The sequence below is a fragment of the Melopsittacus undulatus genome, chromosome 4 (assembly GCF_012275295.1).
Source record: "Melopsittacus undulatus isolate bMelUnd1 chromosome 4, bMelUnd1.mat.Z, whole genome shotgun sequence".
In the NCBI taxonomy this organism is placed as follows: Eukaryota; Metazoa; Chordata; class Aves; order Psittaciformes; family Psittaculidae; genus Melopsittacus; species Melopsittacus undulatus.
In genome coordinates this window covers 84,253,321-84,276,602 of record NC_047530.1, presented here as the reverse complement: position 1 = coordinate 84,276,602, position 23,282 = coordinate 84,253,321, and the positions used below count along the sequence as shown (strand labels likewise).

At 41.4% G+C, this 23,282-nt stretch overlaps 1 protein-coding gene across 1 annotated transcript in view; it reads right to left on the bottom strand.

Moving 5' to 3' along the window:
• Positions 1 to 23,282, bottom strand: part of SEMA5B (semaphorin 5B) — a 275,414-nt gene that overhangs the window by 99,966 nt on the left and 152,166 nt on the right. The window contains exons 4-5 of the mRNA XM_005153798.3: positions 22,148 to 22,247; positions 7,520 to 7,565 (exon numbers count right to left, since the gene is read on the bottom strand). Coding sequence (XP_005153855.2) covers positions 7,520 to 7,565; positions 22,148 to 22,247 — 146 coding nt within the window. The remainder of the gene's footprint in view (positions 1 to 7,519; positions 7,566 to 22,147; positions 22,248 to 23,282) is intronic.

Sequence of the window (23,282 nt, the reverse complement as noted above, 5' to 3'; positions counted from 1 at the left end):
TTTAGAGCCTAATGATCGGATCAGAGCTTCCTAACTGGGACAGAAGCAACTAAAAAACGCTTTCTGTGCCTATGTTCAGGCAGCATTTGCAACTAGAGAACAAACCTCTCCCACATCTAAAAATATTCCATTTCCCTAAAGTAATAATAATAGAAAAGCAGCTGATTTTTATATAAATCTCAGTTTATAAAAATGTCAGTTTAGCTAAGGTGTGGCCTACAACAAGAGGCTGATTTGCCTCTCAGGAATATCTGCAGAGCTGAATTTGTTGACAGCAGCCACAGATGAATGCATGTGTCAGGGCAGAGGACAGCCAGGGCGTAAGTATATGCAGATCCCTGAGAGCCTTCTGGAGCTAGTGGAATGGGAAGCAAGTTGACAGAGAAAAAGGGCTAAACCAGGGCAAACCAAACTACATTTCAGAAAGATAAAGAAACAACACTGGTGACAAAAAAGTGAGAAGTCCAAGGGATTTTTTTTTTTTTCACTTTTCCCCCTCCCTTTTCTAAAGGATGTTTGATGGCCCTGACTGTAACTTGCAAGGAGTAAGAACATTACTCTTCATTCCCTACACATAAAATGCCTGACAGGGTTTTATCAAATAAAGAGCCCAATATGCTACTGTTATCAGTAAGTGACTTCAGCAGCTAATTAAATTCTCAGTTTCTGAATCCTGCTCATAATGTTTGCTGACAAAGACCAAAACCCCTATAGTATTTTTTGCTTTTATGTGAGTTGAGGCAGGGAAGGAAGGAATGACAATGAACAAATTACTGAGGAAAGCAGGCTGGCAATCCACAGCTGACAGTCATCATGCAAATCTCACTTCAGCATGTAAGCATAACAAGGTAGTTCCCCTCAGATGAGATGTAACTCAGCTCTGTGGCCTTCACTGACTCCAAGAAGGCTGCCCTACTTAATGCCGAGTATGAATCCAAACAGATATAGCTCCTACACAGGCTGTACAACCCTATGCATATGATCCTTCTGTTCATGCTTGCATACATACATATATGAGAACTTTCTATACCATACCTAAATACTCACTTTAGAGGGCAACTACACTGATCACAAGTAGGCAGTGTACTCTGAGCCACATATTGAAATGTATTCTTACTCAGTAGATCATGCAGCATATTCTTAACTCAGGCAGTTCTCAAAGGAAAACAGGCATTTATTTAAAGCAAAACCTGGGATTAAAATCTTTGCTGCCTCTAAATGGACTCCTAAATTGTGCTCTCCCAGACAGAGGGGATGTTATGTTCAGAAATCACTCAATGCTATGTGAATGCTATGTGAGAAGAGATTTGTCTCCTCTGCTCTCTGAATTTCAGCTGATGGGTAACATCAGCACAAGGTTGGTTTCCATCAGAACATGCTGGAGCCTACTAAAGAGTACAGTTCCCCATAGCCAGGAACTGGTGAAGTGTGTCCATGGAGGATGAAGTACGGCCTTCATACATGCTCATCTCCAGTCTGACATGCCTTGTTTTCTTCCCCATCTCCCACTCCAGGTAGAAATTTCTCTCTTAGATAGATCACAGGAGTGGAGACCTGAACCTGAAAGGGGCACGCTAGCTCCTGATCAGTCATTTTAAGGAGCAGTGATTTCAGGGAGTAGATTTTATTTGGGAATCTGAAGCCATAAGAATAAAAAGCTGAATTTGCCAGAAAGTTTGTTCAGCCAGTATAAGCTTTATTATAGGATAGCTTTAAACCTCTAGACTGAGAGTGAGAGGTTTTAGGTGTAGTTTTGGAAGGTGATTTATGAATAGATTTATATGTTAATCTGTTAATAAAAACTGTAGCATACTGATAAAATATGTGACAATCAGAACTCAGCTATAAGCCACATATTAAAGACTGCATCTGCTCTAGTAGAGGTTTTGATTATGTTTTTAAATGAGGGAACTACATTGGCCTAAAAAAAAAAGAAATAAATGCTTTATCTAGAAATATGTGCCATATAATTCAAAGTTGTATCTGGGAATCTGCAAGAAACAAATAATAAACTGCTTTAAGAAAATGCCTTCTGGAAAGTGAAGCTTATTCCTGAATATTTCAAAACAGAGTTCCTGCTAGGCAGCTCAGTGATACATAAAGATACGAAAAGTATACTCACTCTTTCCCAAAATTACTTCCCAAACTGGATTTTAAATCGGATAATAATCTTGACACTCCAAATAGATTAAAGAAATAAATATCTGCAGCAAAGTGGGGCCAGCTTCTGAGCACCCATAGGTTTGTGCTGCATACAGATGCCTAGTTTCCTCATGATTTTTGAAAGGATATTTTGAAAACTGGGAATGACTCTGGCTCAAGAATGTTTCTGCAAGTAACTGAAATACTTTTATTTTTTTTTGCTGACAAATAAATCAAAACATTTTATAAGGAAGTGCTATATTCCTATTTCATATACAAGCAAAGACCAGGCAGATAAACTGGGCAGATTAATTTTCCGTCAGGAGCCCATGGGCAGAACCAGCAGTACAAATTCGGGCCCTCCAAGCCCCATCTGGTGCCTATACAGCATCTCTTGGGGATGTAAGATTTATTTATTATTTGTAAGTTCTCTGATGAGCGCCAGGGCTTTGTGAACATATTCTGAATCCTTAAAATTTCCCAGTGAAGTACTTTCACCAGGAGAGATTACTTGAGTGACAATTGTGCTATAAACTGTATTACTCACTGCTTCCCATTGCGTTTGTTTATCATATTTTATTCAACTACACAGAGAAAAACCAAGTTAAACTCTGCCACCACTCCTCACACTTCTACACACTTGCAGAGCATGTTTCTCATCAGTACACATAAATGTGACACTACTGAGCCCTAAATAAGTTGAAAATAATGCATTTAATGCTCTGTTTGATTCAAAGTACAAAATATGAAACCTGTCCCATTTGTTGCTATGTGACATACTGAGGACTGATAGGCGAGTTTTATTATTATTAACTATACTTTGTTGATATATACTATTGATTTACTAGTGATTATGCCACAGAGATAAAGATCCCTGCAGTGAGCAGCAGGGAGGGAGGTGTGTCTTCAGGAGCAGCTGTACAGTTTAAGAGCTTCCTTCTCTGTAGCAGGGATGTTTCTGCTACTTAGATTGAGGGAAGAATATCTGGAGTGAAACCATCCTTACTGGAAATGTACTGGGTGTGTAGCTACTATTCATCTACTACAGGACAACACGGAAATGTTCTGTCCCTGTTTCGGGTCTGAAAAAAAAAAAAGCCCATTCCAGAGCTCAAAAACATCAGCAGAAAGAAAATTATTTCAATTAGCTTCAGATCAATCCCTAAAAGCTGATGCTGCCTAAGCAGGTTACTGACTATAAGCTTGGGTTTAAGTCTTATGCCTCCAGTGGGACTGAGAAGTTCATCATGTTTTGCCCTAGTGACTGGGTAATACTCTCCAAAGAGCCCACATGAATGTAGGTATTCTTATTTATAAATCTGGAACAAAAGAAAGCAAAGTTGTGTCTTTTGTAGCATTTTCCTGTTTTGCAGTGGGGCAGTTTCAATTGGAGATCTAGATTCTGGCAGGCCAGGTGGTACTGGACAGCATGTAACTCCACAGGCAATCCTACCAAATTCAGGGTTATGACTGTGGGGGAACTATCATGTCCTGTCTCTGAACTCAGTCCTCACTTTTTTCTTGTAGTCAAGAAAAATATTAGATTGTTAATTAAAGCCTATTTGAACCTTAAAATTTTTTGTCTTTCTTAATAGATGAAATAACTTATGTCTTCCAACTAGTTTTGCAATACCTGCACCCATTCATTATTTCATATTCTGTTAAAATACAGTATATTCTTGAGAAAGGGAATACATGCAGACTCTTGAAGTATTTTAAAAACTATTAACATGATAATAACTGATCAGCATACATAGGGCTAGTTAGAAACTTTTTCACAAAAAATCTTCCATTAAAACAAATAATTGAAATATAAACATTTTATTAAATTCTAACAGTTTCTATTAAACTGCTCAGATGAGAGTCCAGAAGGAAACCTTGGATCCAGAGGGAAATTTTTGGTCAGAAACATCAAGGAAGGAAAAGGAAAAAAGATGCCCCAAACAAACAAGGTCAATTATTTGAGATGAGTGAAATGCACATTCAAATCCTCTCTCTTGATGCTTCGGAAAATAACTTGACCCAGAATATTTGCATCCCAGGTAACCATGACTCTATCTCCTCTTTCAGATTTTACAAAAACATCAAAAAAAAAAAAAGTCTTGTTTCCATCTCAGTGCAAAAAGGTTGGAGGTCTTGGTACCTCAAAAAGGCTGGAAAATCATTTCCCACTCAGCTCATTCGAGAACTCTAAGTTCAGGTAAAATCAGGGTGAACAGGGGGTAGGCACTGCACTGGGATTTATGAAATGCCTGCCAAGCTGCCTGCTTTTAATGCACACCAGAGAATAGCATTCCTTACTAAAGAAGTCCTAATCAGCATCATGCATTTTTAAAAATTTGTTCAAAGGCTTATGTTCTTTAAATGACCCTTCCACCTACTCTGTTAATTACAAACTCCTCTATAAAACTGACTTTTCTATGGCCTCACTGTAAAAGCTGCAGATTAGGAGCTAACCTTTTTTCAGACCCATGCATAAATTACACAGCATGTGCTCCAAGTGCACATCGGTTTTAAAATGTGTTCTATAAAATGGCTAATACCTAGAGCTTGCAACTGACAACCAGTTAAAGATGGAGATGAAACACATTGCAGGGATTTTGTTTAAGAGATGCTAAAAGATTTAGGGAATGGTATTCATTTTAAAACTGTTCCTTGACTGCTGCAAGAATTTGAATGCTACATGCCAAAGTTTCCAAAATTAACAGGTGCTCTTGTATACCCCACCTGGGGCATCTCAAGATGCTGATTTTCAAAAATCCTTTAACAATTTTGGCAAGAAAGACAAGCAGACAAAATCATAAGCGATCCCAAAATACCTTGCTTTCAATTTCCGTCTGGATATTGACATTCAGGCAAAAATGTTTCTCACAGAAAAAGCTAACCACCACCACCAAAGTTTCTCATGCAACTAAAACTCATTTGGTGAAAGGATTCTCAGGTCCCCAAATGGAATTTCTGAAACACATTTAAGAAACAAAGAGGGAGGGGGGGAAATCTCAGAGAAGCTGGGACATTCTGTTCTGCAGAGCAGAAAAGTTTGTTCTGCTTCAGCGTCTGCTTCACTCCACTCACTAGCTCTCATGAAAAGCTCAGTGCTACACTCTTGGAGAAACAACCTTAGCAGAACCAACAGAAAATTCAAAGTGAGGAGGAAACTTCAGCACATGGTAAAGCAGCTGAATGCTAAGAATGGAAAAGAAATGAGCCTTTTATAACATGGTCCACATCCTAAAATCTACCTCTACTTCCCCTCCCCTGAAATCTCAACTGTTCTAAAGGGTAATGCTATCATTTTACACAACTCTTATCCAATAACTTACTCATATAATGCGCTAAATTTTGTCTTTCAGTCTGCTGCTATTACAAGACAATGACTTCCTATTGAAACTACATGGTGTGACATGATACTGCAGAATGTTCTTTGCTGTGGAGATTACAAAATTAAGTTTATACTAATGGCAGTCAACACAGATTCAGGAGTAATACCATAACTTTAGCTTCTGGAACTGAAGACTCCTAAAACATATTTTCAGGATATTCTTCACAGTTTCACAAAATGAATCTTAAAGTTGATAGAGAAATTTTGCTCATTTTAATTGATTTTGCAACCTGAAGAGTTAAGTACCATCAGCAGAAATAAATCAGACTACAACCTCAAGATGGAAAACTATCCCCAAATCAGGCCTGACAACATCCACACTGTATTTTATTTACCATCAAAGGGGAGATACAAACCAACCCAAATTAGCATTGTCATTCCTCCTTAAACTGCACTCTCACCCCCTACAGAACTAGCGGCAAATTCTTTGCATTTCTTGTTTCGCTTTCAGACCTGATCTTTAAAATGATGCACAGCGAATGGTAGATGGGAGGGGGTCCCTCTAAGCCACATCATGTGCTTTATGGAGAGAAGCCAAGCAGCTACTTAGGCAACCATTAGGTTGGGAAACAATCACTTCCATCATTCCCAACACGTGTGTCAACATAATTCCATGCTCTCTTTGTCATGCAAAAAGTCTTGGCAAAGTGACCGGATACATCCAGAAAGTAGGAGCAAACTAAGCTTATTATGTTAGCCGGAGATCTCACAGCATCCTCCAGTGCTATAGAAGGAGACTTCCCATGTTTTGCAGTGTAGGAAAGGAAACTCACTGCACTGAAAGGGCCCAAGCCAAGCGTGACTTCAGAAGTGTATAAGGGAGATTATAGCTGGGTTTCATGGAAGGGGATCCCTCGTCTGACAAGCACAAGAGGCTGTGTCAGGTAGTGTGATAACAGACACTGCAGAAGATATGACACCTCACGTAACTGCAGAGACTTCCCTCCCCTGTGTGCTCGCTGGAAGCATTCCAGCCATACTAATATGGTTCTACAAAGGGAAACTGTTGCCAAATGGGAATATCAGCTTCTCTAACCCTTTAGTGTTGTCATTGGTAACTTTGGACTTTGTTCTCCTTTTAAAGGAAGATTCAATGCATTTTACAACCAGTAAACATATTTTCTTCTTTCCAGCTATACTTGTAATTCTTACTAATAGCAAAAAGCTTGTGCACATTGGAATAGCTAGCAATACTACTCTGATGGTTTCTTTGCATGGTCAGGTACAGAAGGAAGGCCCTTCAGTCTGTCTGAAATGTGCTAAATACATCTCTGGTGCTCTAGCAACTGAAAAGATGTAAATATCCCAGAGCATAAGTATTTATTTAAAGATAAGCAGCTGGGGTTTTCACTAACAATTTCTGCTGTATCTTTCAGTTCAAGGTTCAGTGCTGTGGGAGGAAAGTCCTAATATTGCTGGATATTTGCAAGCAATTTTCAGATCTTAGCTGCTTTGCCTCCATTCTGACAGAGGTAACATACATTTTTTAACCCATTTTGCCTCTGGAATGCTAGCAAGTCCAACCTTGTTTTTAGTAATGCGTTCAGAAAACACGGCTCCTCAGCATTCTGTGTTCACAAAGGTCAACAATGGCTAAAAATGAGGGCAGACAAGAATAGTAAAAGCTTCTCCTACATGTTGCTGATATCCCTAATGAAAGCCAAGGATTTCTAATGATTGTTGTGCTTAAGCCCGTATCAGTCACACTACACGCTTTGTTCCTTAAGATGCCAGATTTTTTGGCAGATCCTGTTACCACCCAAACACTCATGAATCAAGAGCTGAGAGTGCTGTCCAAATGGGGAAGTGTAGAAGAGCCCTTTCCCCAGCATTATCATTGAAGCAGGAATAAGCATCTGGTTCTGACTTCATCTTCTCCCTGCTCCACCATTCTGGGTAAATTTACACTATGCAGCCCTCTGAAAATGTACATCAAATATCACAGAACAGTCATTAGCAAGTCAAATAAAACAAAAGAGTAAAAAGTGAACATACCTGAATAAGAGAAATGTTGTGTAGGCTAAGTCTGAAGAGGTAGTTCCTGCATGAACAAGCAGAAAAATTACAAACTGTTAGGGTACTGAAGAAGAATGGGAAAAGGTATAAAAGCAAGTCATAGTTTTGGTCATTCATTTCTACAAACAACAAGCTTTTATTGGGCTCCTCTCCACAGAATGCAAAAATAGCTATATTCTTCTTGTTCATCAGTGTCTTAATGAACCTTGTAACAAAGCTCAGAGCAGGTCTGGAATAAAACATCCCAGAATCCATAACAAAGAACCACAATAATATCCCAGTGACACAGGGACTATTTGCAAACCCTCAAAGGTCAAACTTTAGATGAAGTCCTGAATGGGCAGCACTCATGTTCTTTGAATTCTGAGAAAACTGGAGTTGGACAGCAGCCAGCTGGAGCAAAGCTGACTCCTGTAGTACATTCCTTACAAGCCTGTCCTTGTGCATACTCCCATCTAGAACTTTATGGAAAAGGAAGAGGACAGATACTTCTCAGCAGAATCTCTCTGCACAGAAAACCAGCAGGGAAATCAAGGCAGTGACTGCAGATACTCCCAATACTCCTGTCATTGCATCTCCACAGGCAAAGCAAGGGAATTCCTGACAGAATTCACTGTAGCATGAGATACAACACATCCACTGAGCCCCTGTAAACCTTCTTCTGCATGTTCATATCACATCACAAATAGGAGGGAACACACATTTGTATAAACATCTATGGATGAGGCTTAGTTAACAGGATTTATTTCACATTTTTGCTTGCTAAGACAATGCAGTTACCAGCAATAAATTGATTTAATAAGCCATACGGAACTGATTGTGTGCTTGAGGGTTTTGGCCATGGCTAACTTCATACCTTTCATCCCATCTGTCAGGGGTTTAAAGAGCTGTGATCCTTTTCCAACATCCCTGTCACCACAATCTCAAAGAGAAGACACTTTTATACCAGGTGAACTATGTTTTTAGAGATAGCTCTATTTAAATTGTAGAAAGCACAGCTTTGATGATTTAGCTTAATCTGCTGTAATAGTACCAGTATACAGACATTCTGATACCTGGTAAAAAAGCCAAGTTCCAGTCTTAGGTCACTGAAATGAGAGAAATCAATTAAAAGTTTCTATACTGAGGAAAAGGTCCTAAAGACTCTTCTGGATAGTCTTGTTTAGGGTCTGTAGCCAGTAGCACACTCTGACCAAGCAAAGAAAGTAATTCAGACTTCAACATACAAGAGATTCATATTGGGTGACAATGCTGCAAGGCATGGGCAGTTTTTCCTTCTTCTGTTATCTCTCACTTGTATATCACCTCACCTAAGTCATAATCAGAGTTGCATGTATACTTTGACCCAATTTATGCATAAATCAAAAGGTCTCAGCTGCTGCTGACTGTCAATAAAGGATGGGTACAAGGATGATGGGGAACTTAGTAAGTCAAACTCCTGGTACCAAATCTTCAGTTGCTGTAGCTCTGATTTGCACTATCCTATTCTATATTTGGACAGGTTACCCAGAGAAGAATAAGACCCATTAGCAATATCTCAACAAAATATATCAGTAATTATTATACATCACATAAAGGTGTTCAAGGCCAGGTTGGATGAAGCCTTGGGTGATATGGTTTAGTGTGAGGTGTCCCTGCCCATGGCAGGGGGGTTGGAACTAGATGATCTTAAGGTCCTTTCCAACCCTAACTGTTCTATGATTCTATAGGTATGCAGAGAAGTACACACACACACAAAACCTCAACCTTCTCTCCTAGTCTTATCACTGGAGATCCAACGATTCTACTGTACAGTGTCTCAAAGGGCTGCATGCTTTCCCAAATAATTTGTTATTAACTCTTCAGTACTGGCTACAGACTTAAATATTATGTCCTGCAGATGCAGGTACAGACCAGAGACACTAAGCTAACACACAGCTGAAATTTCAAAACGGAGATAAATTCTCAGCCAGTGGCTGATCTGACAGCTCCCTTAGAAAAGCACATGCTACTCTCACCAAAATATTAATGCAACTCCAGGACACGAGACATCATGGAATAAGCCTTCTGGAGAAGTTAAGCCTGCCACTGGTCTCCAATCTTACAACACCCTAAGGAGAAAGGTCTCATAACTAGGGACTTGAAGTTGCTATCCTGTTGTTAAGCATGCTATTTAAATGCATTGATTTTGGAAGTCTTTTAATGCAGATTTGAGCTCCTTGTTTTAGTCTGGTAAAAAGCTGGACAGTTTGACTGAGTAATAGATTTTAATATTAGGGTTTTTTTTCCCTGATAGCACTGCAGAGCAAATTCAATTAAAATACCCTTAATGGAACAGATGTATCTAAAGGACACAATTTTTCTTGTGCTCAGCCAAAACAGATGCAGACAGGAGTAGTGTCCATTTAAATAAAGCCAGTCTATGTCCTCTCAGTGACTGCTGTGTAGCACCTGGACAAAGCCACTCCCGCGGCTGAGACTTAAACTAAGCAAGAATGTAGTACTAAAATGTGAAAAGCACAATGATCTTCCAAAGGCATCATGCTAACCTCAGCTCTCTAAGTCTTACTTTGTGGTTTCTTACAGAAAATAGGGCTTCCTTACATTTTTTGTCAGATTGCCTCACCTAATGTGTGCACAGCCACTGGCAGTTCTTTTTTCTTTGATCCTTCTCATAACTCTTCAGCAGTAATATAAACACTGGCAGGCTGACCAGGCTATCAGAGGCACCTCCAGACTACAGTTGACCTGCTCAGCTAGAACTGACTAATCCTTAATTAATAACATGCTCTTTTAGCCATACTTCTTCTGTAAAGCTATACCGAGAGTAAAAGGCCAAGGGGAAAGATCTGCTGAATAAGACAGTGCCATTTTTATGAACTGCATTTTAACTGCAATTTCAGCCCAAGAATGAGCAAGGTTTCTGAATGATGGGCATGGTTTATTGTACCTTGAATTGCCCCATTTGTGTCCTTTTTCCTGCTTGTGTTCAAAGTTATGTCTGTTTAATACCTTGCTGTACTATAATTTAAAGCAGCTGAAAGAGTAGGATTAAGAAATACGAGAGAACACTGAGATCTCTACATGAATGGATGAGGTGCCTTCTATTTTTCTTTTTTTATTTCCTCCCATTTTATCTTGTAAGTAAACATTGGCTAATTCCTTCCTCTCTTCAATTAAACCCATTTGGAGTAGGCCAGAAGAGAGATTGCCTGATGCAACCAGCTATTCCGATAACTCCTCCTACACAAAAAGCTGGTGCACAAACTTGGAGGGGTAGGACAACCTTCTCACTCACTTTTTGTCCTAAAAGGTATGAAACTTCACTCCACAGTATTAAAGCACAAGCTTTGTTTCATCCTGGAGCTGGCTGCGTCTCCAGAGCAAGTGGTTATGCTCCTTTAAGTACTCTGGGACAAATGGTACTATACACGTTAAAAGCTGTCTCAAACTGCTAATTATTATCACTACTTTGTTATTCATGAACATCAGTGCATTTCTGAAAAAGCCCACATTAAACAGTAATGCCCTGAAGTCTCAGCTAAGACTGTGGTTCTGTTGTGTTTAGACACAAAGTGGGTTGATGGTGGTTCCTCTGGAGACTGAATCACAGCAGATGCCTATTTAAACAACCTGAGATAGTGGCTCCTCTGTCACCTCTGACTGTGATTCCTCTCTCTGTCACCCTTGATTACAGGGTGATCTTATCCCCAGCTCAGATATAGGAAGCTGGCTGCTGTAAGACCCTCATGCTCTATAAAACCTGGTCTTGAAAAATTTGCCATCTACATATACGCAGAAGAGTAAAAAAGAGACATTGTTCCCATTGATATTTAAAGCACAGATTGATCAATTCAGTCGATGTCACAGATATCTGCAGCACAACCAGGAGCTGATCTCCTGGTCCATTAGTCTATGCCCTGGTTAGAAGAATAACTTGTCCCTGAAGTTGGGGCACAGCTTGTAAACCTCTGCTGAAGTGCCATTTAAACTTGTGGAAAATGGGTAGATGTTGAATTACTTTCCCAGACTGGGCCCTCTGTGCTAGTCGGCATATGAACACAGCCAAGCTGCAGTATAAATCCTGTAAATGTAAGTATTTGTTAATTGGCTTCACAATTTGTATTTGGCTGGCTTGTAAAATGATTAAGTGCTCACCGTGCCTGGTACCACAAAGCATATGTACCAGAACAGCAGGAGAGCAGCTGAGATGTGTTTCGAGAAAGGATGGAAGAATATATCCACTTAAATCTGTTTGCCATGACATTCCCAAGTCAAAGCTGCTTATTAAGTGTTTATTTCATATAGCCAAGTGCACCTTGGATGAACTCTGTAACATGCTGCCCATGCACTTGTTCACACATTGCCTGGCCTTGAAACAATTTACAGGGAAGGCAAAGTACTTCATCTGTGATGCCACTGAGCAACAGAGCTACAAGACAAATTAAACCCTTCCAACGGGAAGCCACATAATAAGAGTGCTTGAATAATAGCAGAGACCCTTCCTCTCAGGAGTTCCAAAATAATAAGGGTTGCAACATGCTTCAGTCACTTGTTCAGGCCTCTTTTTCAGTGCCTCTTTTCAGGCACTACATCTGTCATCACTGTGCTGACTGATTAAAAGGTGCTTCTTCCTAATTAAAAGAGAGCATGCTTTACAGTTCTGCAGTGGTGGATCGGGGGGATATCCCCACAGTCAGTGGGCTGAATGGGATTAAATGAAAGGCTACTGTAATTTCAGAATATTTTTTCTATTTAAATGAGTAAGGTTCATTTATGCTTGCCAGCTCAGTCTCCCTCCACACATACCAAGCAAGCAAGATAACCTCTCTGTGCTTCAGGACAACCCCTGCTAGCAAATCAGGAGCCATGAGATTCCCAGTGCTGACCACCACCAGAACCTCTCAGGACTTTGACATGCAGAGACCAACAATACACTGCTTTATCTCAGCTGGTCTGTACCACTTCAAGACATGTACACCTGCTTGCGTGTTGCTTCATGCCTGCCCCTTTACAGTGAGCGTCAGAAGCTTGCCCCTCCCTCATTACAGGGCAGGCTATCTTTGTACACAGACATTTACCCTGCAAGTAGAAAGAAAGCCAACAGAAGCTGATAATAATGTTTGATAATAAAAAAAAAAATAATAAAAAAAGAGTTTATGAAAAGCTGAAGAGAACTGAGCAAAGAGTTGCTCTCCCTTTGGGGGCTAGTACTGCACTGAAACAGGCATCCAGCACATCCTAGGTGAGGTACTGGAGACTCACTGGTGGTGATCTGAGAAGGCATTCCCTATACTTGTAGAATAGAATACAATATATAATTTCAGCTGGAAGGGACCTACAACAATCACACAATCCATGACTGACCAATTCAGGGCTATCCAAATACCTCTTAAACACTTGAGGCATCAACCACCTCTCTGGGAAGCCTGTTTAAGTGCTTGACCATTCTCTCAGTAAAATAATGCTTCCTAATGTCCAGTCCAAACCTCCCCTGGGCACACCTTTGAACCATTCCCATGCATCCTACTACTGGATACCGTGGAGAAGAGATCACCATCTCCCTCTCCAGCTCCCCTCCTGAGGTGGGGATTGTGCTGCAATCCAAAGCCAGGCCTGCAAGAGGGACTCACAACTGTCACAGTGTAGATAATAAGAAAAATAACTAACAGAACAGGGTCCTTTGGGTGATACAAAAGAAGACACAGAATTATGCATATGACAAACCAAATGCCTCCTTATGACTGTCCTGGAAGCCATGTCCTGAGAGTGAGCCTTGGGCTAGGAACCAGCAAATTCTGTCAGCTCTTCCTATTTTTGCTCCTGAAGGCCTTAGATATGCTTTATACTTCCACACTACATGACAAACACAGCTTAGCTGTGCTTCATGACTCCCTGGAAGCTGGTTAGTATCATCCCTCCCCCTAATACTAATGGAGAAAATGAGGCAGAGAGAGGTTAAATGACCTTCTCCAAAGCACACAGCAAGTCAGTGATAGAATGGACATTGGACTCCAGGGCTCCTGGCTACCAAATCTCATGCTACATTAATGCACAGTACCTCTATGTGGGTTCAGTTGTGGCTGAACTTATCAGTTGATTATCCACATTTCTGAACTAGCCAACCATTCCAAGAAACCCAGCTCCCAAAGGATGATTCTGGCCAGTGCTCTCAGAAGGAGTTAATTACATGACTGATCCAGAGTGTAATATGACAATTGCAAAGGCTACTTCAGGGATTCACTAGAATGGACTGGCATACACATGCTGGAGAAAAGGTGGGGAACCTTGCTTATGTATCTTGCAATCTGTATCCTTATTCAGCAGTAATTTTGTTTCTATTGAAGGAAAACTTGTCTGGTGCATCAAACTTCCTTAAAAATCAATAGACGTTCAACAGAGAACCATACTAAACAGCATACAGTAATATAATGCAGATGCTGTATGAGCAATTGTTTTTCCCAAACCAACATTTCTCAGTGATAATTCCAGCCAGAGCTAAAAGAACATTCTCTTAGAAGAGGCTCCTTATACAAGCAGCATATCATTCTGATTAAGCATCTTACAAATAAAGCCAGGGTCCCAGCTACTGTTTCTGGGTTGCCACTAAGGCCTGTTTAGTACTTCTCAGTGGAAACAAGGATGAAAATCAAATCCTCTATATTCCAGTCAATGGAGGAAAACTACCATTGACTTTAATGGCACAGATCTGTTCAGGCTACATACTCTATACTCAGGGCCAGCTCTAGGAAGAGTCAAAAGAGGTAGATACTTACAGCTGCAGAGCATTTAGGACAACAACAAAGCTGAGGCACCCCTCAGACTATACCAGGATTCAGAAATCCACGTGGATGGCAGCAGGTATGGAAGGGAGATGCAGGAAGGAGATTGGCACTTGGATTGACAGCCATGTCCCCTCTTACATCAGCTTGCAAGGAGAACAGCAAGCTGGCTCTGGTGTCTCTGGCCCTTCTCTTTCCCCAGGGCAAGAGAAGCAAAGCCTCGCTCCAATGTGATCCCACCTACTTGGGGGTGATGGAGTTTGCCATGGCTCTGAGATGCCCGTTTTTTTCTGGAGTGTAGCCATATGTGCACACTTTGAGAACACGGTGTGGGGGTATTCTGTAATATTGTTTGAACATATTTATAAAAAGCAGACCCATTGAAATGTTTTTTTTTTCTTTGTTACATTTCCCTCCCTCTGTTTCATTAGATGAGTTTCTTTCAAACCTCAGATGGAAACTGAGCCAAATTTTCAGAACTTGTGTGTGTGGGTTTGTTCCTGTTTTCCTGGAAGAGCGAGTCCATCTCTCAGACCATCACATTTTATCCCACATGCCACCTCAAGTCTCTCTTGAAACGTGGCTGACAGCTCTTCTCTCCCCCTCTAATCCAGTTGGCAGAGTCACAGAGCACTTAAAGCACATTTATATGGCCCTGAGCTGCATGGGGACCTTTGATTTCCTATTTGCTGGTTTTAAACCATGGCACCATCACTTTTAGTTGTGCTTTCAGTAAGTAATACTGTAAAATTCCTCTTCTTTTGATGTGCTGATTATTGTTCAGATATTCCATGGCAGCCTCCCCACCTGCCTCCTTAGGCTGATAAACATGCTCAGTTCTATCGGGCTTTTCTCAAACTCTGGATGAGTTCAGCATGACTTATATGCAAATACTGATAGAGTTGGCTGCTGAGCTTAAGTTATTGCCAACCAATCCCTTCTCTTTGACACGGTTTTTATAGCTTTGCAGTGGCACAGAACAGTAGGCTTAGCACCTAAACATCTGGATATAAACTGATATGCAAGTCACTATGGTGAGCCCTGCCGTATAAAACTGACATATCACCAATTTAACCAGAGCAAGAGAATATTTTCAGTAACGCAAAAGGACACTGCTCTGCAGCCCTAGCCTGCAATGCTGTATAACATGTCACGTCCAAGACCTCAAGGCTTTTGCTGAAGAATCCTGACCTTGTGTTAGCTTGCACCCCACTCTCTGAAATACAATCTTCAAACTTAATTATTCTCAGTGTGTTACTAAAGCAAGTGAGCCTCTCATGGGTGGCTGCTTTTGTGATAGGGTATCACCAATTTTCATTTACCTGGAATATGAGATATGTTTCCAGTCAGGCCTGCAATTTTCTGTGTGAGGATGCTTCCTATCAGCCTGTGCTGACCAAGACTGCCTTTCAAACAGCACTGGCTGAGCAGCCACTGGCCATGAGTCAGACAAAAGCCTGGTTCCTCCAATGATGGGTGAATGTGCACAGACTACCACGCTGGTGAGGTCATCTGCAGAGAGGTAGATGGTACTGCCTTGCAGGTGATTTGAAGGGCTGTTTTCTCTGTCAGCAAAAATGACAGATCAGAGGCTGCCATTGCTTCACCCTCTTCTCCATGCACAACACCTGAGGCAAGGCTGCCTCTTTGCTCTTCTGCAGCTGCAGTTTCTTCTGTGCATTGGGCCAGCCCAGCAATCTGTCACTGCTGCAGCATAACATTTTATTTTATTTATCTCTTGTGAATTAACTAAAATTCCATTTCTTTGCTTGAGAAAATGCACAAATTTTAGCTAAAAAAGCCCCCAAAACATCCACTTTCAACAAGATTTAGACCAGGCTCCAAAGTTCCCAGAATCCTATAATTACAAAAATTGTCCTTTTGTCCCTTCCTGTCCTCTCCTCCAAAAGCAATAAATGTCAAGAACAGCTCACATTTGGGGTATTGCAAATTCAGACTCCCTGTAGACCAGCAGAGGAAAGCCAAATCTATAGGTAAGAAACAGAGGCATCCCAGTGGGCCTTCACCCCTCCACCCTTATACAAGGCTGAGCTGACCTCACCTGGCAGAGTATCAGAGAGAAAAATCTCCCTCTGAACTATCCCAGGCTCAGTCAGAGAGGTTAAAACCTGCACTTTAAATCACACTTTTGTGTGATTTTGTTCCCTGTGTAAAGAAAGTGTGCACCCCCAATTATGGCTTTAACTAGCTACAGTGCCTAATCACAGGTTTCTCACCTTCACCATTTCCTTCACCATGCAGGTCAGGCAGCTTCTTTGAAAAAACATCAGTGCTCCTTTGAAAGTTTCTGTTAATTTCAGAGACTGATTCTCCCTTTTATTTCTCACATCACCATGCTATCAGTCCCCCTTCAGACCTCAACACAAGGATGCAACTTTAATTAGAGCATTCTTTTGTCTGATAGGAAAAATCAGTGAGAAAGGACAGTATTTGTTGTTCTAGGTTTCTCTGCAGCAGTGCTTTCAGCTACGCTCCTACAATCTGGATATAATAAAAAAACATTATCATGCTCTTTGCTTGCTCACGTCCTCATTAATACCTCAACTAGCAAGGTAATTTCTCAGCCAAACATGACTTAGTAAGGGGTAAAGCTGGCGTAAGGCAGTGTGATACTAATGCAAGCCATCAGAAATGGCAGCAGCTCAGCTCAGTCAGTTTGTCTCAGGAAAGTATTGAGTCAAATACTGTAGTCAGGGATGAATGGTATGTCATTCCTGGCTGATAACAGGACAAGCCAGTGGACTATTTAACCTTTGGCTATGCCCATGTGGTTGTGGCCAGTGTTAACTTCTTTGCATTTTAGACTCTCCACACTGCACGACAGCTAACTTTTTAAACCATGCTGAAGCCCCACAGTCTCAGTGTATGGGACTCACAGACTTTCCAAGCATTTTTAAGACTTACATCTTCTTTGGAGATGCAAGGCTGAGAGCACTTGTTGTTTCCACTACAAGTGGAAATACATACAGTAAAGGGTCCAAATCTCATCTCTGCCACAGGTTTTCTGTGAGTCCATAGAAGAGCTTTGGCTATGTCCACCTTAGTCAAGTGCAGAGACATGTGAGGTTGTGCAGACTTTTGACCAGTACCTTCAGAAAGTGCAGTCTTGCTGCAGGAATAACTGAGTTAGGTGCAACATTGCACTGTGCTACCTTTCCAATCTACCATAAACTCACATGCCTCAACATCACAGCCTTTTGATAGGGCAGCCTTGCTCTTAATCCCTCTGGGCCTTGGATTCCCATCTTCAGTGTGCAATTGTTAGCACTTTCCTGCATCACAGAAACCCTGTGAGGATTAATGTTGGTGAGGGACCCTGATCATTTGGCAACAAAAAGTATTCTTGACAGAGTTTAGACCCAGTGCTGATACTCTAAATTGTGGATCAACTCTGACCCAACTTCTGCCACTGAATTTCCTGATTTTCAAAATATTTTTTTTGCCCAGGCAACGTAATCTGCAGAGACTTATTCTCTTCAGGGTTCAGTGGCAGTCCAGATCTGGACAGGATTGAAGATGCCCAAGGGTAAGAGTGATATTTTCCAAGCAACACAGGTTTTGAGAGTTTTACTGCAGTGCTCTGGAGCTTTCTGCCAACCAGGCAGGAAAGAGCCTATGTTCAGCCAGAAATCTGTGTGAAACCTGGTCTCTGACAGATTAATCTATCACACACCAGAGACTTTCAATAAACTCAGGGTGCCAAACCTGCTGGTTCAGGGTCCTAGTGTATATTTACAATTGGCCATATTTCTGCAAGCTGCAACTTGAAACAATTCTTTTGGGACATCAGTCACTCCATTCAGTCTTCATCTTCTAAACTGGCATGATCCAGAGTTGGTTTAATTCTTATACAGCCAGAAGCAATAATAGCCAGGAAGGGCTGCACCCACACTGCTGTGCTCACCCTCAAATAACCCCTGAAAGTTCATATAGCACCTTCCCTACTCCCCAGACTAATACCTCCTTTCTTACACATATCTACTCAGCATTAGTAGGCATGTTCAGTTCTAAATCAAGTACGAAAATCACCCACATCAAAGCATCCTGACTTGAATCATCAGTAGTTTAGTAGCTTTACATTTATGGCAAGGAAGTCTGGTAGTCCAGAATGACGTGCATTTTACTTGCCAGTTGCACCCTTGATGCAGCCTTGCCTTTGCTCACTACTCCCTACGTCCAGCCTCTTCTTGGTAATGACTTTCTGGGACAAGGGCTCCTTAGCTGCAGTTCCCCATGTGGCAGCCGTGAGAGATGATCCTTTCCCACCTCCTGATGGAGCTGACATCCCTCTTGGCAGGCAGAACTATGAGGGCTTCTGGTCATGATGCTTTCTGGCTGGTATTCTGCAGTAACACCTCCACTCACTGCGAATGGCCAACCCTCATAGCCATGCCTCTCACATCCGCAGCCCCAGCAGGCTACTGCCCTGAGCTGACACCCCCGCAGTCTCCTTCTGGGAAAAGTTAAATGTTTCCTTTAAGGCTTCCCAACCACTCTCCATGCAGCCATTTGTTTGGGTATCATCCTCCTGTTGTCCAAGCTGTTTCCCTTCAGCTTGCTGTCGTGCCAGATTGTCACATGTTGTCTCAAACATCCTCCTTTAAACCTTTTATGTTGTCTTTGCCAGGGAGTTCTTGTGAAGTATACTTTTTGGCTTGACTCCAAGCAGGGTCTTTCGTATCATCACTTCTTTACTGGCTCTTGTCTCTGCCCAGTCAGTAATGAGATAGTCCTGAGGAGAAAGGCTCCTTGACGAGATGGGATGTCACAACTACACTATGTAGCTCCTCCACAAAACTCACTCTCCCTGGGGACTAGGGAGGTGAAATCACTGCTGTGATCATATTTTCAAGTTTTTTCTCAGTAATAATGAGGTCTAGAAAATTGTTTTTCCTCCCATTAAAATAAGCTCAAATAGTAATCACATGCGTTCAAAAGCTGAGAAAAGCAGCAAATATATCAAAACAATCACTCATTCACAGAAGAAAAACAGTACATGAAAATACTAACACTACATTTAAAACACAAACAAAACATGCAAACTATGAGTCAAAGAGAAGGTTATGAATTTTTCAAATGCGTGTTTTTATATTTAATGAAATGTAGTTCATAATACGGGTAGTGTGAGATTTACAATGTTCTAAACTATTCATACCCTTACTTGCAAGCATTTGGATTTTACAAATGATGTGACAAGTAAATACGTTGCTTAGAAACCATGGTGGGCTTTTGAAACTAATTCTTTTGTTTCTGGGATTTCACTTGGCAGGTGTTTGGTGCATCGGTGTTATCAAACTCCTCTGGTTTGCACTCAGACAGCACCAGCCATTAGGAAGGGCTCTCAGATAAGGATAAAGCTTCAAAATCTGAGGCTTGTGTTATTCCAGCTCCCTGTCTGCATGGCATGCCCTCAATACCTCTTACAGTTTCAGTCACGCTGTGTCCAATTCCTGAAACCAAAACCACTCATGAGCCCCAGGATCTTCTTTTCTTCTAGGAAGCATTTTTTGTGAAGCTTTGAAACACAGGATGAACTAAGCCAAAGAGATGCTGTGGTGAGGTCATACTGCTTTTAAACAGAGACAGAAAGAACTAGTCTGAAATAATTTATAATGCTATCATTTGAAAGAATGATGTTAACCAGGAAATTGAGAAGTGGGAGTACTTATAAACTCCACCCTAAGCCAACCTCCTTCCATAACCCCAGAATAGCTGGTGTTACTACTAATATGATCTACAGTAGCACATTTAAACATGGTTAACATTTAAATTTAGGTTTCATAAATTACACCCTGTAGAGATGGATAGAGACAGCTCCTATCTCCTTGAGGTATTGTTTCATTTGCAAATTCAAGCAGATGGTGCATGAGCAACTAATGACTCAAAAAATCACCCCTAAAAATAGTCCAGAACAAGGTGTGGATTTATCAAGGAAGGAGGGAACAGATAAGGCTTCACTTCCCCTTCCCATATCTCTGGTACGTCTCCAAGAGCTCAGTGAGCCCAGAGCTGTGCAGTGCTGAGGACACCATCCACACCCCTGTGTTCATGCACCTCTCCCTGTCACCTCACACTGGGTGGAAATGAGACGGTGAAGAAGGAAAGGGCTCAGCACTCTCCACTTTTCCCTATACCAAACCTGTATCCAACCCCCCCAAAAAAACACCCTGGGAAATTATATTGCCTATTAACTCTATCAAGAATTGCTCAGCAGAGCTGTATAGCACCACTGAAACTTTCAGTCTCCCAGTCAGGTGGGTAATACTTCATGAAAACTGGCTTTTCCAAGCAAATTCTATAAATACTTGTTACTGCATCCTCATGAGGCAATACACTGCAATATATTGTACTTCCAGCAGGAATTCAACTTTGCTGTCATTCCCCTGTTTGTAATGATATTGTAGCCTGTTGTCTAACCACACTTGTACAGCTCTGGTGGAGACAGGGATGCCCTCCAGGACATGTTGCTGGGGTTTGAGCAGGAGGGGTGAAGCATGTCTGTGTTAGCAGGGTCTGTGCAGGGGGAAGCCTGCCGTGCAGCTGAATTATGTAAACCATAAATTCCTCAGAGCGATGTGCCTGTGTTTGTGCAATGCCTGGCAGAAGGCACTGTTCGCGGCCGTCCCCAAAGTAATGCCATTCTGAAGTAATAAATATTAATAATTGCTGGTTAAAGATTCAAGCTCAGGTAAAGCCGTGGCTTGAAAAGCAAAATGCTTCTGTAGGAAAAGCAGGAGCGCCTCTGGCAATTTGAACAGCTACAGGAAGGTGTTATTATTTACTGCACAAATGCACACAAAAAATATACATTCGATCACACTTCAGTTGTCTCTGTGAAGCAAAACCCTCCCTCTCTGCTACACTCTTGCTCTTTTCTCTTGTTCATCTCCTGAGCTCTTCTAGCTCTGCTCCCCACCTCTCTGTCTCTTAATGAAGAATAACCTGGGAAGAAAGCAGTCTTCTCCTCCTTCATTTTCATTAATAAGTAGAGACTGCTACCACAATGTTATCTGATTTTAAATGTTATACTTAAATTGATTTGTTAGACCATGCTTAGTCTTTTCGTTTTGAATTGTCTTATCTGTTTATTATGCAATAAAAAATAGTTGCTGTTGGGGCTTATGATTCAGCTACAACTGACATACATTATTTCACTGAACCATAGTTCTTTCCCCTGTTACAAACACAGCTCTAAATTTGTTAGAGCTTGCCTATTCTCATCTTGTCTGTTTCCATATTCCTCTTATGGCATCTTAAATAAAAATAATGTTTTAAAATAAAGGAAAATATATGCTAATTATATACAATGGGCCAGAACAACAGAGTTACACAAAAATGCATTCAGTGAGGATCTAGCTATATCAGCAAGTTGAAGCGAACAGGTTGTGGAATGAATTCTGAGAAGAAAGCAATCCTCTGCATTGCAACTACAATGTATATAAACGTGCATAGGTAAACCTGCTGCAGAGGGGAAGTCTGGCCATGGCAAATAAACCATAAAGTCAGATTCTGTGCTGGCAGAGGAATGGTGCAGAGTGGTTTACTATAACTCTTCTACCATTCATGATGCAAACAGAGATGCTAGCATTTGGCTTCATTAACCAGTCATTTTGCTTGCATCTTTTTTTTTTTTTTCCTTAATTCTAGTAATTTTCTCTTCTTTGCAATTACAGCAGGAGTCCAAATCCCTCTACATAAATTACAGCTTTCTTTTTGAAGGGGGAGACCAGCCACACAAGCTGGAAACACACTCTCCTCTGAAGCCAGAACCTGAAGGGAAAGAGCATGAGCAGTAGCCCTGGGCTAATTAAGATATAATCTTTACCTTGCTCCCACAATGAGCTGGTTCCTGTTGGCATCCAGTGCAAGCTGAGAAAAGTCATGCACACCTGGATAGGTGAAATTTGACACCCAGGGCTTCAGATCTGCAAGGAAAATGAGAAAGCACAAAACAATAAAACTGCTCCAGAAGCAGTGAGTTCACCCGGACATCCACTAATGGATTTCCTACCACGCTATCTGTCACGGAAAGGCTAATTAATAATCTATTTAAGGGGTTTCTATTTATTCTGCTTCTCTGCAGAGTGTGCAAAAACCCACACATGCAGAGCTGTCTCAGCAGTTATTTTCACATCCACGATGGAGTGGCAGCATTGGTTTTGGAGATAACAGCGGCTCGGTTTTACTTCTGTTAAAACTGATGAACCATCTTCAGTGCCAGGGTTATGTGGTGTAATGGGACTAAGCTGCCTGCCGTAACACCTCCATAGCCTTGCCTTCTGTGCTAAGCAAAGGGAAATGGCTGCCCTCCAGAAAAACAAGGTGGTGTCAACTGATTGAAAAACCAAGTTAGAGTAGAAGCAATCTGCACCCAAGACCTGTCTGATCCAATGACAGGTTTTACCTTCTCCGTCAGGTTTTAGGTTCTCTTCTAGGTTTCACTTTACCCAGTTAAATCATCCTTAATTTAGACTTGGGGGGGGGAGGAGGAGAAGAGCAGAATGCTATCACACTATCTATATGGCTGAGGGATTGCACAAGTTTGAGACTGGCTCTATCAATGAGCTTGGATTTCACAATTCTAGGCAATTGTCCAAACTTCAGTCACACAGGTTAAATGCAAAGCAATAGGTTTAGCTATGCTACGCTCGTGAAGACAAAGCTCTTCTAGAAGCTACATCTATTAACACAATATCATAGAATCATAGAATAGTTAGGATTGGAAAGGACCTTAAGATCATCTAGTTCCAACTCCCTGCCATGGGCAGGGACACCTCACACTAAGCCATATCACCCAAGGCTTCATCCAACCTGGTCTTGAACACTGCCAGGGATGGAGCATTCACCACCTCCCTGGGCAACCCATTCAGTACCTCACCACCCTCACAGTAAAGAATTTCTTCCTTATATCCAATCTAAACCTCTGCTGTTTAAGTTTCAACCCGTTACCCCTTGTTCTA